Source organism: Mastigoproctus giganteus, chromosome 4 (assembly GCF_048544385.1).
Source record: "Mastigoproctus giganteus isolate SK-2022 chromosome 4, ASM4854438v1, whole genome shotgun sequence".
Lineage (NCBI taxonomy): Eukaryota > Metazoa > Arthropoda > Arachnida > Uropygi > Thelyphonidae > Mastigoproctus > Mastigoproctus giganteus.
Genome location: NC_143578.1, coordinates 152,582,964 through 152,601,261, shown reverse-complemented (window position 1 = coordinate 152,601,261; position 18,298 = coordinate 152,582,964). Strand labels below are relative to the sequence as shown.

Here is an 18,298-nt window from a genome sequence, read left to right as displayed (position 1 = left end):
TAGTGCAAAATGAAAAAGACCTGGGGATAATTGTGCAGTTGAATGTGAAGTTTTCTGAGCAGTGCAGACAGGCTGCCAGAGCAGCTCAATGGGGTCTTGTCAGTGATATACAGGAACTTTGCTAACAGGGATAAGGAGGTGATTATTCCTTTGTACAAGGCAGTAGTCAGGCCACGCCTTGAATACTGCACACAGGTCTGGAGGCCTCATTTTAGGATGTTAGGATGTAGAGCTGCTGGAACAAGTACAGAGAAGGGCAATGAGATTGGTGAGGGTTTGTTTGTTATTTGGTTTTTAGGAGCATTAGCAACTAAGGCCATATTGCTCCGGGATATGCGGTGGTCATTCCCTGACCTTTCCGCATCCTCCGTATTTGGTGGTGACCGGTTCGAACCCCGGTCTAATCAAGAAGGATTGGTGAGGGGAACAAAGGGGTACTCTTACCAAGAAAGGCTTAAGTTTGCAAATTACAGTGTCTGGAGACTTGGCACCTGCGAGGTGATCTGATAAAGCCTTGAATGGCTTGAGCAGGCTCAATGCTGATGGGATTCTACCTCTTGCTCAGATTATGCACTTGAAGGGGGGGGGAACCAAATTGAGGAAAAACAATTGCAGAATAGATGTGCAGAAATTTACCTTTAGCCAGAGAGTGGTTGATTCCTGGTACAAACTTCCATCTGTCATTGTGGAGGTTGATACTTAAATAAATTCAAGGAAGAGCTGGACAAACTTTTGGAGCAAATGGATAGGTGAAATGGGAATTGCTTTCTTGCATCATATGCCACCACTAATGCTAATGCTAAATCGCTGAAGTAGGTGAAATGGCATTGTTTTTGTTACATCTCATATTGTGAATAATATGACTAATGTTACTTATTCTTGGTGATAGGTGAAATGGGAGGTGTTTTTTTTTGGCTGATGCTGTATAAGCTTGCTTTCTTTCATCATTTGCCACTGCTAATGCTAATGTCTCATGTACATTAAAATCATTTTTGAATATAAAATTAGAACCAAACCTTTGCTGGGCAGAATAGCTTAATGTTTTTCCTGTTGCAGTCATCATCTTCCCTGCACGTGTTTTGTCCTGTTTACCACACTCCTTAAGAAATCTACCCATTGCATTTTCTTCTTGAGATAACACTGCAATATTTTAATTTCATTAACATTTTTAAAAAATAAAATGAGCTGGAAAGCTTAAATAATTACAATAGCTATGAAATGGAGAAAATATTTGGGAGCATTTTCAGCATTTCATTTTTGTTCATTTAAATTGCAACAATATAAAATTCTGTTAAATGAATAACTTTAGTTCATCAAATATACCTCTGCATTGCATCTTTAAAATAAAACAAAACATCAATTATGTTGATAATTAAGTTCCAGGTATGAAGAGCTAACTGATTAATATTTTTGAAAACAAAATAAATTTCACAATACTAAAAACAGAAAAGAAAGGTATCTTTATAAAATAAATAAAGTACATTAAAATAAATTATTAAATAAGTTTATTTTGTCATCTTATCTGCAAAAGTTATTAAATTATCACAATCCAAAAACTTGAGAAACAGGTCTGCCCAACAAGGATATTTTTTAAATTCACCGCTTGACGCACTGTCTTCTTCAATACAAATGAAGTAAACAGGAATCTGGCCTATTCCCTCTTTTTAAAAGCTAGGTTGTGCATTTGTGTTCCTAATTAAAAATATAATTTCTGTTCTGATACTGAAAAAACTAAAGCATTAAATCAATCAATTAAAGGAAGGTTGATTACTATTTGATATATTTGCCTACTAAGCTGATCAGTAATGGACAACTGAAAATGATAAATTTCTTCAACATTGACAACAGAAAATGATTTTATTCCACACCTCATCTATTTAATATATACATTTGTACTGCATTACATCAAAGATGTCAACAAACAGTCTATGATAAATTTCAAAATCAGATGTATGCAAATATCCTAATCTGGACTATCTGTATGTCTACTTTATTGTTTCATACCTGATCTATTTAAAATAAATAAAGAAATAAATCTTTATTTGTTTTACTATAAATAAATAGATGAAATTCCCTTCACAATAGTAGATGCCAAAGAATTGACATATAAATAATGAATAATTGCAATACTGATTAATGAAAGTTTGCATTATGCAAACAACTACCTGCTATAGCTCTGGAAATTACTATACAATTGTTCAGTTTAATAACACAACTAGCATCATCATCATGTTCACACTATATACAGTAGAACTAATGAAGTTCATTATTATACTTGCATTTACAAAGAGTTGAAATGATTGTGCACCTGACCACAAAAACATGTGAAAGACAGTTTGTGTGTGTGTGTGCACACATAGTTTTGAGTTTGAGATGGTTTACAGATTTTAACAGCATCCCAATGTGAGGAAGTTGGCATGAGTTTAAGAGCCTGAGCCAACCACACCACACTGCAGTGCGATTCCTATAAGTGTGCATTAATACCTCTCAGCTTCCTAAAAACATCTTCAGCTTTCCAAAATCAATTCCACTATTCAAATAAACCTGGAATTGATTTCGGTGCCCTGGTTGGTATAAACTTATCAGCCATCCTCTCTCTGTTGGCTTTCATTTTCAGGAATTTTATGCCTTCTACAACTCATGGTGAGATGTGTCACTCCAACAGCTGCCAAAAAGTATGGTGATATTACACCAGACATCCTGATTAATGCTAACAGCTGTTTCCAGCAATAATGTCTGCTAAACTGTATACTTGAAATTCTTCTGTCAGCTGCATGGTTCTTAACTGGTGATGGAGAAGATGCTTATTACTTGCATATTTTTTTGATGTGGATGGGGGGGCTGAAGCTCACATTTCTGCTCCACACAAAATAGTTGAATACACTGCTGCTCGTATCTACCTTGCAGTTGCAACTTGTTTTACATGTGAGAGTTGTGGTTGGTTGTTCAACATAAATAGTTCATTCTTTTTACAACCATGTCAATATGACAAACTAGAGTTTGGTGTCAAACGTATTCCCAGGCTTCTATGAGTTTTAAATTGGGCAAGGTATGACATTAGTTTCAGCTGAAAGCCTACAGGTGAGGTTTTCAAGGAGTACATCATTATTAGTTTCCTGTGAAAATGGGATCAAGCCAAATTTTCTAAGTACATATACAACTCCAAGAACTCAGCTTATGATTCATATTAGTATTAGTAATGGCCATATGGTGCAAGGAAGGCTTATGAAAAAATTTTAATAATAATAATAAAATTAAATAAAATAAATAATTAATAAATAATAAAAGAAACAAAATAGACAACCTATGCATTTCCCTCCTCCCATAGATAACTATCCAGTTAACCTTTGCATTTACCCAAACTTTCAGCCTGAACCACAACTTATTCCAGTTATTTATAACTCGCGGGCTAAAATACAACTTCCTGCAATCCGGTCTAAAGTTCTTCCCCTTAACTTGAATTTATGGCCCCTAGCTCTACAATCATTTATAATGAAATTTCATTCTCATTCATTTTACTTTTACCACTTAGAACCTTAAACACCTCAATCAAGTCTCCTCCTAGTTTCCAAGCTGTGCAACCCATGTATCTGAAGTCTTTCCTCATATGGATGCTCTTTTGCTGAACTCACCAGGCAAGTTACCCATCTTTGGACCCTTTCAAGAAGCTTGATGTCTTTTTTTAGGTGCGGTCTCCATAACACAGTATTCCAAGTGTGGTCTAACAATAGCCTTATATAATGAGATTATGACATCCTTATCTCTACTAGCAAATGTTCAATAAATCACTGATGGGAAACCACGGGCTTTCCTTGCAATCTGTCTATAGTGCTCGGAGAACTTCATGTCTGACCATATTGTAACTCCCAAGTCCCTTTCTTCTACTACTGACTTCGGTTTAACTCCACCAAGTGTATAAGTTATTCTGGGGTTCCTGTTCCCCAGGTGCAAGACTTTGCATTTTGCTGAATTAAAGCACAGCCACCACTTTTCTGACCATCCCTGAAGTTTATCTAGGTCAAGATGAAGAAGCTCTGCTTGGCAGTGATCATTAACTACTCTACTGATCTTAACATCATCTGCAAATTTAGACATGCTCTCTATACATTCATTGATATAATTTAAGAAATTCAAAAACAACAGTCGTCCCAATACTGAACCTTGGGGAACCCCACTTTGTACATTAGCCCAATCTGAGGCATAACCATTTATCACAACCCTCTACCTCCTTCCCTGGAGCCACCCTGCTATCCATCTAAGAATTTTCACAGTGATTCCAACCTATTCTAGCTTATAAAGTCATGTGGGACTGAGTCAAATGCTTTGCTGAAATCTAAATAATGTCAAAATTATTCCTTAAATCCAGCTGAGTCAAATGTCAAATTCATCTGTTGTCTCTACCGTTCTCGTAACTCCACTAATCACTTGGACCTCTTTGCAACTTAACTTTCTCCAGTCCAACTTTCCTAACAGTGAGATAAGTTTCCTTGGTGATTTAAATGTTCACAACTCCAGCTGGCTTCCATTTTCTAGTCACACAGACCCAGCTGGTCGAGATGCTGAGGCTTTTGCAATTATTAATGACTTCGCACAGATTGTTCATTTACCTACCAGAATACCGGACAATCCTAACCATACAGCCAACACGCTTTATCTTTTTCTCACAAACAACTCTTCTAAGTGAACGGTCGAAGCGAGTGGTCCTCTAGGCACCTCAGATCACAACTTGGTGAATGTCTCTTCTCCAATGGAGCCTTTATCTCATGGCTATTCCCAACCTTGTGTTTACAAGAATACAAAATGGGATGACCTACAAGATTTCTTTTCCTTGATCAGATTACTGTAAAACTTCTGATGTCAACGTTTTCTCAGATCGTGTCAGCAAAATTATTCTTGCAGGAATGGAATCCTTTATTCCACACTCCAATTTAAAATTCCGTCCTTTATCTAAACCTTAGTTTTCCGATAAATGTGCTAAGGCTGTTCAAGAGAAGAATGTTGCATATCGTAATTGGCTTGTTTCCAATTCTTCAGTTTTATTTTCTACCTACACCAAAGCTTGCAACAATTGTAAAGCAGTTAATAAGTTCAAACTAGATTTTGAACAGGCTAAGAATAGAAAACTTGCTTCTTGCCCTAATGGTAGCCAAGCATTCTGGTCTCTTGCCAAAGCAATTGGCGCCAACTTTTGCCCATCTCTTCTCCCACCTCTGTCAAAACCAGATCGTTCTATTGTCACTTCAGCCAAGGATAAAGCTAACCTGCTAGCATCCCATTTTCCTTCCAACTCATGTATGACCTTGGTAAAACACCTCCCACCATTCTCAACACGCTCTATTCAATGCCTCCTGTGGTCTTCCGTCAAAAGGATGTCAGAAGGATTTTGATGAATCTTGATGTTAAGGAAGCTCTAGGTCCTGATGGTATTCTCCACTTGTTCTCAAAACCTGTGCTCCTGAACTTACTCCTGTTCTTTGCAACCTTTTTTCAATCTCTTATTCCAAAGGTGTTTTTCCTTCTGCTTGTAAATTTGTTCATATCCGGCCAGTTCCTAAAAAAGGGTGACAATTCCCTTACATCCAATTATTGTCCCATTGCAATTACTTCTATTGTTTCTAAAGTAATGGAGAAATCAATTAATTACCAACTCTTAAACTACTTAGAAACCTTCCGACTGATCAACAATACCAGTATGGATTCTATCAGAGTCGATGCACTAGTGATATTCTGAGAATGGCCACTAATGCTGTTCAGTGTAACTTCATTCTCTATGAATTTTTAAGGGCCTATTCTGGCTTATGTTACCCATTTATGGACAAATTCAATGGTAAAGTTCAGTGAAACACAAGCAGTTGCTCTTGACATCTCAAAGGCTTTCAATCGTGTTTGGCATAAAGGTCTTCTAAACAAGCTTCCATCTTATGGTCTGCCAACTGTTTTTTGTAATTGGTTATCCAGTTTTTTCTCTGGCTGCTCACTGAGGGTGATGGTAGATGGCTCTCTGTCTTCTAACTTCACTAATGCTGGCATCCCCCAATTTTCAGTTCTTTCCCCTACTATTTTCCTCTTGTATATTAATGACCTTCTTCCATTGACCGGAAATCCTATCCATAGTTTTGCTGATGATAGCACATTGCATAGTTTTGTTGATGATAGCACATTGACTGGAAATCCTATCAATGATAGCATATTGCATTCTACTTTCCAGTTTGAGAAACCTAGCCCTGCTCAATCAGCTTCAACTTCTCGAATATCCTCAACCAATTCCTTAAATGCCAATCTCCAGTGAGGCAAAGACAACTTAGTTGATTTCAATCCTTCTAAAACTCAGCCCTGTCTTATATCTCGCAAAAAGAATTCTTCTGCTCCTATGCTTATCTTTGGTGACACTCCGATTTCTAGACAAGATGATATAGCTCTTTTGGGGATTACCCTGACTTCTAATCTCTCTTGGGACAAGCACATTATAAATATTGCTTCCTCTTCATCTAAAAAACTTGGTTTTCGCTTTTGCTCTCGGCATTACTTTTCTTCCAAACAGCTGTTCACTCTGTACAAATCGCAAATCCGCCCTACCATGAAATATTGTTCCCACATTTGGGGCAGTGCCCCCAAAAAGTCTCTCAGGCTTCTACATTCCATTCAGAAGAGGACAGTTAGGTTAATTAATGCCTCATCTCTAACAGAGTCTCTCCACTTTCTGTCTCATAGATGTACTGTTTCTGCTGCATGCCTTTTCTACAGATACTCCATGGGCACTGTTCATCTAAACTGGCTTTATAATTCCCACTTTGTCTTTCAAAACAGTCCAAACATGTGCAGCCACCAGCCAACATCCATTTACTGTCCAACTTCAAACTAACAGAACCAACTTTTCATCTTCCTCATTTATTCATTCAACTGCCTTTTTCTGGAACAACCTTCCTTCATACGTATTTCCTGAAAATTACAGTCTACAGAAGTTGAAGTCTAATGTCAACAAATATCTTCTTTCGTCTTCTCAACCTCCAACCCATGCATGTTACTAGGTACTATAGGTTCTAATACCTCTCGTGTTTGGGGTTTCCATTAAAAAAAAAAAAGGACAAATTCAATGGAAAAGTTTGGTGTAACTCAAGCAATTGCTCTTGACATTTCTAAGGCTTTCAATCATGTTTAGCATATAGGTCTTCTAAATAAGCTTCTATCTTATGGATTGCCAAATGTCTTTTGTAATTTGATACTCTGTGTTCTCTCTTGACTGCTCACTGCAGTTGATGGTCGATGGCTCTGTCTCTAACTTCTTCACTAATGCTGATGTTCTCCAAGTTTCAGTTCTTTCTCTCACTCTTTTCCCTCTTCCACTGATGGGCAATCCTATCCATAGTTTTAATGACGATAGCACATTGCATTCCACCTTCTAATTTGAGAAACCTTGACCTGCACATACAGCTTCAAATTGTTGAATATCCATTACCAATTCCTTAAATACTGATCACTGGGAAATTTTCCAATGTGGCAAAATAACTTAGTTAATTTCAGTCCTTCTAAAAACTCCATCTTATGCTTATCTTCGATGACAGATTTCTAGGCAAGATCACATATATATTAGGGATTACCCTGACTTATAATCTCTCTTGGCAATTAGAATATCAACTATTTCTTCCTCTGCATTTAAAAAAACTGAGTTCTCTCTTTCTCTTACTTCTCTTCTCAATAGTTACTCACTCTGCACAAGTCTCAAATCTGTCCACCCATGGAATATTTTTCCCACATCTGGGTCTGTGGCTCATAATCTATCTCAGGTTCTAGACTCCAATCAAAAGAGGGTAGTTAGGTTAATTAATAATTCATAGGAAGTCTCTCCATTCTCTGTCACATAGATGTCCTGTTTCTGCTGCATGCCTCTGCTGGTGGAGAGAATGGAAGCAGTGGCAGCATCTGATGTGGCATTATAAATCACTTTGCATAGATCAGATGTCAGATGGATGCATCTTAGTGTGGAATACCCACACAGAATGGTTTCACCCAGACTGTATTGTGCTAGTAATGAAGTTCAGCAGCAGTAGTTCACACTATGATGGCACATGTCTGTTTTATATTATCAGGACTCTTTTCACTGGTTATCATCAATGAATCTGTGAATGCAGCTGTCTACTATGGCATTCTAAACGATTCTGTCTTAATTACATTATGGCAATTATTTGAAATTAGCATTAGTAGAGGCATATGATGCAAGAAAGCAAGCTTATACAGCATCAGCCAAAAAAAATAAAATAAAAAATAAAACCCTTCGCATTTCACCCATCCATTTGCTCCAAACGTTTGTCTTGTTCTGCTTGAATTTATTTAAATTGTTGTCAACTTCTACAAAGACAGATGGAAGCTTTTTCCAGCAATCAAACACCTGCTAGCAAAAGGCAAATTTCTGCACACCAATTCTACAACTGTCTTTCCTCAATTTGAATTTATGTCCCCTCAGGTGATTAATCTGGGCAAGAGGAAGAATCCCACCAGCATTGAGCTTGCTCAAACCATTCAAGGCCTTATACAACTGAATCAGATTGCTTGACAGGTGTTTAGTCTCTAGACACTGTAATTTGCAAAACTTAAGCCTGTCTTCGTAAGAGCGACCCTTTGTTCCATTCACCAATCTTGTTGCCCTTCTCTGTACTCGTTCCAGCAGCTCTACATCCTTCCTAAAATAAGGCCTCCAGACCTGTATACAGTACTGAAGGTGTGTCCTGACCATTTCCTTATACAAGAGGATAATCACCTCCTTATCCCTGCTAGAAAAATTTCTGTATATCACTGACAAGGCACCATGAGCTACCCTTGCAGCCTTTTTTTGCACTGCTCAGAAACTTCATATCTGACTGCACAATTACCCCCAGGGTCCTTTTCATTCTCTACCAACCTGAGTGTAGTACCACACAGTTGATTCATTACTCTGGGGTTACTGCTACCCATATGCAATACTACATTTGTCAACGTTAAACTTCAGTTGCCACCTCAGCCCATCTGCTCAACGTTTCTAGATCCTGTTGCAGTAGTGTACTGTCATTAGTATCATTAACAACCCTACCAACCTTCATATCGTCTGCAAACTTAGACATTAAGTGTGATATACCTTCATCAATATCATTAATAAATAAAGAAAACATCAATGGTCCCAACCCTGAATCCTGGGGGGACTCCACTAATAACATTAGTCCACAAAGAGCAGTGTCCATTGATTACCACTCTGTTTTCTTCCGCTCAACCATCCCTTTATCCACAGCAGCAACTTGCCCTTAATGCCACACTGCTCCAATTTGTACAGCAGTCTTCTCTGTGCAACAGTATCAAAACCTTCCTATGATCCAAGTATACAAAATCAAAATTATTCTTTGCATCTAGTTCCTTTGTAACCACATCATAATATCCAATGAAATTGGTCAGACAAGAATTCCCTTTAACAAACCCATGCTGTGTCTGAAATATAACTCTAGATGATTCTGCAGTGCTTCTTTAACCAGTTCCTCAATTAATTTCCCCGGAACAGAAGTTAAACTAACAGGTCTGTAATTACTTTTGTCACCCTTTGATCCTCCTTTGTGAATTGGAATCACATTTGCACATCTCCAATCCATGAGTACCCACCCTGAGTCCAAGGAAGCTCTCATAATTAAGGCTAAGGGTTTGCTTACTTCCTTTGCTGCCTCCTTTAATATAACTGAACAGATCACATTCACTTGAGGTGCCTTACGTTTATTTTCAACAATTTCTGCTCCACTCTGCTCTCAGTTATAACAAAATCATTTTGCTTCTGCCAGAGTTTAATACTCCTCTGGCATTCCCCTCCCCGAATAACTGATTATGTCTAAATGTTGAAGCAAAATACTCATTCAGTTTGTTAGCTACCTGGAATATTTGGAAAGTGACCGTATTTGTATCAGAATTAACACTGTGTCACAAAACACAGTCATTACAACAGTGGTTTGAGGAGAATAATCAGGTGAACTTGATATTTTCAGTCTATACATACCAAAAACTTGTAGAAAGTATCCCAAAAAGAAACATCTTAGATCATCACAATATTCCTTTTGTTGTGAAACAATGATTAATTCCAGAAGTCATGACAAGGGTTAGGTGTCACATGACCGGTGGAATTAACTATTACTTCCTAGCAATAGGGAAAAAAAATTCATAGATATAAACTTTCAGTTTTGTGATAATACTAATCAAATCATAGCTCAACACTGGCTGAACTAAGATTTAATTAGTATTAAAACTGATATTTTAATATTAATACTTTGATTAATACTGACATTAAAAATTTCATTTTTGTAAACAGTTTTTTATTTAGTCCCAATAACATATACAGGAAGTTCCTGACTTACGTAATACTCGACTTACGGAAATTCAACTTTACATAAGTTTTTGCCGGCCAGTGCAAACTAAAAAAAATCGTGGAAACGTATTTTGCATCCCGTAGGAATCAATGGAGGAATCGTGAAAATATCATAATGTGAACCCAATAACACTGTTTTTTTTTATAATTTGTTCCAAGTCCTTAGAAGTTAAATTTCGCTATATTACTAAGCTATTTATCTCTCTAAAAGGTCGTTTTATAATGGAAATTGCACTACCCTTTCATTGTTATCATATGTTCCCGTTATAAGAATCAATTTTGAATGCCTTTGTGATATTTTTCTGGAGGTCACGACCAAAAAACAATAAAAACAATTTGCACTTTCCGGTTTATTGGGCTTTCTCTTAGTGCATCTAATTATAAATGGGTAGTAAACAAGATCTTACTGCATTTGCGATAATACCGATAATTGCAATTGTGTGGGTTTTTAAGCTATTATGATGAAATGTGTTCCCCTTCACTGAAATCTTCAATCATATAAAAAACAAATTTTCAGAAACTTCTCTTCATTCCTATTTACGTATTACAATGATGATCGGGCGCCTCCGTAGCCAGGTAGGAAGGAGCAGCAGTGCGTAGCACACGCTTCTTGATTAGACCGGGGTTCGAGCCCGTCACCACCAAATACGGAGGATGCGGAAAGGTCAGGGAATGACCACTGCATATTCCTGGAGCAATATGGACTTAGTTGCTAATGCTCCTAAAAACCAAATAACCAACCAACGATGATGAACGGAAAGTGACCAACGAAGAGTGCAAGTGGTGGTAGTGCCAGAAAACGAAACAAAATTGATTTAGAAATGAAGATGAAAATGATTAAGAAGTACGAAGCAGGACAAAGTTTGTCATCTACTGCAAGGGAATTAGGTCTTACTGCTTCAACAGTGAATACTATTTTAAAGGACAGTACGCATATAAAAGAGCATGTCAAAGGATCAATGCACTTAAGATCAACAGTGATCACAAAACAGCATTCAGGTGCTATAAAGAAGATGGAACAGCTGTTAATAATATGGATGGAAAATCAGATTCATAAGCGAGTGCCCTTGAGTCTAATGACCATTCAAGCAAAAGCAACAAGTATTAATAAAGATATTAAGGATAAGTATGGCAAACCCCAACCCAAGTTCATGGCAAGCAACAAGTGGTTTAATAGGTTCAAGCATCGCGCTGGTTTCCACAATGTTAAAGTATGCAGTGAAGTTCCAGTGCTGATTCTGCAGCTGCAGAGAAATTTTGTGATGTGTTGGAAAAAATTATTGATGAAGGCAGTTATTCAACGCAGCAAATTTTAACGTTGATGACACTGCTCTGTATTGGAAAAAAAATGTCGGATCGAACATACATTGCCAAAGTGGAAAATACAATGCCAGGTTTCAAGGCTTCAAAAAGATAGGGCCACGCTCTTGCTTGGGACTAATTCAGTGGGAGATTACAGATTAATACCACTGCTTGTGTACAATTCTGGAAATCCTTGTGCATTTAAGGGCATCAATAAAGCCACACTGCCAGTGCATTTCAATCGAACCAGATAGCATGGATAACAATATCTCTCTTTGACAATTGGTTTAAATGTTGTTTCATTCCCGAGGTTGAAAAATATTGTCAAGACAACAACTTTCCTTTCAATTTACTTCTATTAAATAATGCCTCCTGGACATCCTATGAATCTAGATGATTTCAATTCGAATGTGAGAGTCATATTTCTACCATCAAACACAACTTCACTCATCCTACCTATGGATCATGGTGTTATTCTGAATTTAAAAGCATGCTATTTATGCACAACATTTGCTCAGGCATTGTCTGCAGTAGACAATGAGAAAAATTTTACGTTAAGAGACTTTTAGAAATCTTACAATATTTACCACGGCATCTTAAACATTAATAAGGCTTGGGCGGAAATTATTAAAAGTTGTTTAAACGGTGCATGGAAGAAAATATGCCCACAGCACATAAAAGGCTTAGAAGGATTTGAAAAAGACAAATCATATGAAGAGGTTACAGATAAGATTGTAAAGGTTGCAGAGCCACTTCAGTTGGAGGTTGATGCCAAAGACATGGAGGAGTTAATAGAGGAAGAAGAGCACTGCGAAAGCAAAAATAAGAGTAGGAGTGTGTTATAGGCCTAATGACTTGAATGAGTACAACGAACAATTGTACAGAGAAATAGAGTGGGCCAGTAAATCAGAATGTCTTATAATGGGGGATTTTAACTTCCCAGATATTGACTGGAACTTGTGGGTTGGTCACTCACACACTAGTCAGACTTTTGTGGATTTATTGGATGATTTTTTTCTGCAGCAGCATGTTCGAGAGGCAACCAGAGAAAGTAACACTCTTGATCTGGTTATCAGCAGTGATCATTCGTGTATTAAGAATTTGCAGATAAAGGAACCACTAGGTGGCAGTGATCACAGTGTGCTGAAGTGGGATTTACTCAAAGAGGTAACTACCGTCAGGGGTAAAGGAAAGGGTTTTTGCTTCCTTAAAGGGGAGTACAGTGGTCTCAGACAGTTTTTAAATTCTGTACAGTGGGATCAACTGACGATGTTACAAACAGTAAATTCTAAGTGGGAAGCATTCAAGGAATTAATCGTGGAAGCTACTAGACTTTTCATACCGATTAAGAAATATTGTTCAAGGTTTAGGCCTAAATGGTTATCAAATGAACTAATGAGACTCGTGACAGAGAAGAAAAATGCATGGGATGCATATAAATTATCAGGCGACGCAGAAGCCTGTGGCAGATATAAGCTAGTCTGTAATCAGGTCACAAAGGAGGTTCGGCAGGCGAAGGCGGATTACGAGAAATCTTTGGCAAAAGATGCTAAGAAAAACAGCAAGGATTTCTTTACTTATATGAACTCTAAAAGGAAGGGGATGAATATGATTGGTCCACTTGACATCGATCGTTCGACTGTTGATGATCCTGCTCAGATAGCAAACAAACTGAATGAGTATTTTGCATCTACATTCACACGTGAGGAATTATTACAGTTTGAAAATGGAAGAAGGTTATCAAATTGTAGCAGTGTGCTTAATGATTTTGTAATAACTGAGAGCAAAGTGGAGGAGAAATTGTTGAAGTTAAACATAAGAAAGGCACCTGGGGTGGATGGGATCTATCCGGTTATTTTAAAGGAGGCAGCAAAGCAACTAAGCAAATCCTTAGCCATAATTATGAGAGCATCCTTGGACTCAGGGGAGGTTCCCACGGACTGGAGATGTGCAAATGTATCCCCAATTCACAAAGGTGGATCGAAGGGTGAAACGAGTAATTACAGACCAGTTAGTTTAACTTCTGTTCCGGATAAAATAATGGAGTCACTTGTTAAAGATGCATTGCAGGATCATCTAGACAAGACTGCAGCAATAATTCAGACACAGCATGGGTTTGTTAAGGGAAAGTCTTGTCTGACAAATTTGATTGGTTATTATGATGTGGTCACAAAGGAACTGGATGCAAAAAATAATTTTGATATCATATACTTGGATTTCAGGAAAGCTTTTGACACTGTTGCGCATGGAAGACTACTGTACAAATTGGAGCAGAATGGTATTAAGGGTAAGTTGCTACAATGGATAAAAGGATGGTTAAGTGGGAGAAGACAGAGGGTGGTAATCAATGGGTGCTGCTCTTCGTGGACTAATGTTATTAGTGGAGTCCCACAGGGTTCGGTGTTGGGTCCACTGTTGTTTTGTGTATTTATCAATGATATTGATGAAGGTATATCAGGCTTAATGTCGAAGTTTGCAGATGATACAAAGGTTGGCAGGGTTGTTAATGACAGTAATGGCAGTGTGCTACTGCAACAGGATCTAGATAATTTGGGCAGATGGGCTAAGAAGTGGCAACTGAAGTTTAACCTTGACAAATGCAAAGTACTGCATATGGGTAGAAGTAACCCCAGAGAAACGTACCAACTGTGTGGTACTACACTTAAGGTGGTAGAAAATGAAAAAGATCTGGGAGTAATTGTGCAGTCAGATATGAAGTTTTCTGAGCAATGCAGACAGGCTGCTAGGGCAGGTCATGGGGTTTTGTCAATGATATATAGGAATTTTGCTAGCAGGGAAAAGAAGGTGATTGTCCCTCTGTATACGGCAATGGTCAGGCCCCGCCTTGAGTACTGCGTACAGGTCTGGAGGCCTCATTTTAGGAAGGATGTAGATTTGCTTGAGCATGTACAGAGAAGAGCAACACGATTGGTGAGGGGAATGAAGAGATCCTCTTACCAAGAGAGGCTTAAGTTCTGCAAATTGCAGTGGCTGGAGACTAGGCACCTGCACGGTGATCTGATTGAGGTCTATAAGGCCTTGAATGGGTTGAGCACGCTGAATTCTGATGGGATCCTTCCACTTGTTCAGATTACGAACCTACGGGGACATAAGTTCAAATTAAGAAAGGACAGATGTAGAATAGAAGTGCGGAAATTTGCCTTTAGCCAGCGGGTGGTTAATTGCTGGAACAAACTTCCATCTGTTGTTGTGGAAGTTGATAGGTTAAATAAATTTAAGGAGGAACTGGACAGGCATTTGGAGGGAATGGTGTGATTTTTTTTTTTTTTGGCTGATGCTGCATAAGCTCATACACTTGCTTTCTTGCATTATGTGCCACTACTACTACTAGATTGTAAAGGTTGCAGAGCCACTTCAGTTGGAGGTTGATGCCAAAGACATGGAGAAGTTAATAGAGGAAGAAGAGAAGGAATTATCTAACGAAGAACTTATTGACTTGCAGGCAGTGACAGTGAAAGGAGAAAATGCTGAAGAAGCTCAAGATGAACCAAATTGAGGAGCTGAGATGCTTCAACATCAGAAAGATGGCAATGGCATTTTGAGAAATTGCATCAATGAACCCTAACGTTAGTAAGTCGGGGATTTCCTGTATATAGGACTGATGGAATGTGTGGGTATTTATTTTCAGAGGAATATCAAGATGAAAACAGTGACATATGTAAAATGAAAATAAGCTTGGCCTTCTAAAGTACAAAGTCCTCCTAATCACACTTATCTTCAGTAACTGTGTATATCCACTCATAATGAAAACAATAAAAAGCAAAAAAAATTTTTCAACAATATACCTGACAAAGTTAAACAATTCATCGCCATCCTCTAAGCACCGTGTATAAGCAAAGAAAACGAAATAACATTTTTATCAGGTATAGAAAAACCACAACAATAAAAGACATTAAAAATCCCCATCACAACTCTCTTCTCTCCAAGACCCTCAACCACTTAAAACATTATATATTGGTTACAATGTAAAGATTGCCCTGATGCTTACATAGGACAAAGCAAGAGAAAATTCATGGAGTAAAAGAACACAAGGACACTGAAAAAGGAAAAGTGAAAAATTCACACCCAGCTTTCCATACCTGGACAGAGGATAACAAATGGGCATTTTCTGAAACAGTGGTCAAAAACAAATACGATAACCATACTCTACAAAGAAGCCTTTTTAATAGGAACCATGAATACATGGAGCCACATACACATCTTTAAGACTTCTCTGTAGAGTCCTAACCCAAATTAAAAATAAGTTTAAACTACTTAACAACAATCAACCCCTCCCCCAACTAAGGAGCACACTACAACCTAGGTAAATCCCTAATCATCCTAGAAACAGAAGTTCTTAACTGGTAATGTTTTTCAATATTATTTACTTTATTTATTTGTCTTATTCTATTTTAATTTAATTTTTTTTATATATATATTTTTTTTATTTTTATCACATATCCTTTAAATGTGTATTAACCTCCTCCATTATCCACTAAGTCAGTACTGGCAGTAATGTTACCCTCAGGGCACAAGTAAACCCTGATATTAAGACTATAAAGATAATCCCTTACACTCCTTTCCACTAAACCATCTGGCAACTAGATTAAGTTAACCACACTATACATATAATTTATTTATACCAATTTTACCAAGAATGTAACAGTATATATTATTAACAATTAATGGTTTATGGACCAGGGACACCGCCAAAATTAAGCAGAGGGAACCCAATGACCATAATGGATACATAAGTTTGTAGGTATTGAGTGGAATAATGGAACTGAAATTGTAACTACGCAGAACAAAGGACATAAGTTAATAAGAAGTACTTAATGCTGCATATCCTGTGATTTCAACAGCTTCTTCAAGGGCCAGCTGCTGAAATCAAAGGAAAAAACAGCAAGCAGTAAGGACCTTGTTTCTGACATGAAATATATGCAGCATGTGATAGATTTGAAAAGCCGGTATAGAAGATAAGGGATGAAATTTAAATTATGAGTCATACATATACAGTCGATTCCAGTTATTTGGGCCACAACGGGACTATTGCATTTTGGCTGAATTAAGTGGCTGCCCCAAATTATCCGAAGTTTCACATAAAAAAGTTAAAAATACAACGGATCCGTGCTTTACAATTGGTTCAGTGTACAATCAAATCACGTTACAATGGAGTCACCATAGTAAAGTACCGGTCACTATAAGATGTGTAGTAAGCGCCGGTCATTGTGATCACGTTTTTGAATTGAATTTTAATTCAATTAAACAGTGATTCTAATTAGCGAAAATAGGAGGAATATTATCCACAGGCTATAAAAGTAAAGATATATTAAATACAGATTTACCCTTTATTACCTTACCAATTAAAAAATTAAATGATACATGATAATCGGAATAATTAATACGTACTGTAATATGTACATATTACAGTACGTAAAATTATTAACACCATGATTTGATTGCTTGATTATCTTCAAACAACGCAGTTTACCTAGACACCATGCCGCTCAAAACAAATAAGGGATAGCAGTATATACTGGAAGACTTAAAGATAACTCTCGTACATAATGCACAGATTATAATGAACATTATGATAACTTTCTTAACCTAACCTTGAAAATGTAAACATAGACACCCATATAAAGCCTATAATAAATATAAATATGTGAAAGAGTTAATAGAAGTGATAAGGAAATAACTAATTAATTGGTAATGAGAGTTAACTAATATATAATAGTAACTCTTTTCACTTCACTGCACATACCTTACAATAATGTTCACTCATATCTTTTGTAATGTACTTATTGCCTGCTGGATTTTAATGAAAATTGAAATAAAACAAACATTTCATGAATCTTTTCTGATTACTATACTATGACTTTGTTTTGTCATAGTAATAATTCATTATTTAAATATTAATAAACTGATAAAAAAAACACAAAAAACTAACTATCCACTACTTTTATATGCACAATGCTTAAAGCAGGAATTTTTCAATTATATTCCAAATTCATTCTTTCAATCGGTGCACTGTAACACAATGTTTAGTGCTTTGGCTATAATATATAAATAAGCTTTGTGATAAGTATGAAAAAAATAAACAAGTAATAAGAATAATTGCCAGGTTTCTATTTGTCTGATTTTAATGAAATTCAATATAAAGATTACAAATCTTTATAAAAGTGCCAAATATAAATTTTCACAAAAATCCATCCACTGGAAGTCAAGCTGTTTCATGCTGAAGAACAGATGGATGGATAGATGAAGACAATGGGCACTTTATGGATCTGCAAACATACCTAAAAATATTTTGAAGTTGAACTTAGGGTGAGGTTTGGATGCACCATATCACAACTTCTTTTTACAATTTTCATAGTTCATTTAGTAGTAGTAGTGGCATATGATGCAAGAAAGCAAGTGTATGAGCTTATGCAGCATCAGCCAAAAAAAAAAAAAAAAAAAATTTCACACAACCATTCCCTCTAAATGTTTGTCCAGTTCCTCCTTGAATTTATTTAACCTATCAACTTCCACAACGACAGATGTGACCAACCCACAAGTTCCAGTCAATACCTGGGAAGTTAAAATCCCCCATTATTAATGAAGAATGTATGTTTAGGGCAG

General features: G+C 37.0%; 1 protein-coding gene across 3 annotated transcripts in view; it reads right to left on the bottom strand.

Moving 5' to 3' along the window:
- Nucleotides 1–18,298, bottom strand: part of ICA69 (islet cell autoantigen 1-like protein) — a 206,569-nt gene that overhangs the window by 101,118 nt on the left and 87,153 nt on the right. For all 3 annotated transcript variants that reach the window (XM_090372977.1, XM_090372975.1, XM_090372976.1), the window contains exon 5: nucleotides 1,017–1,140. In XM_090372977.1, coding sequence (XP_090229103.1) covers nucleotides 1,017–1,140 — 124 coding nt within the window. The remainder of the gene's footprint in view (nucleotides 1–1,016; nucleotides 1,141–18,298) is intronic.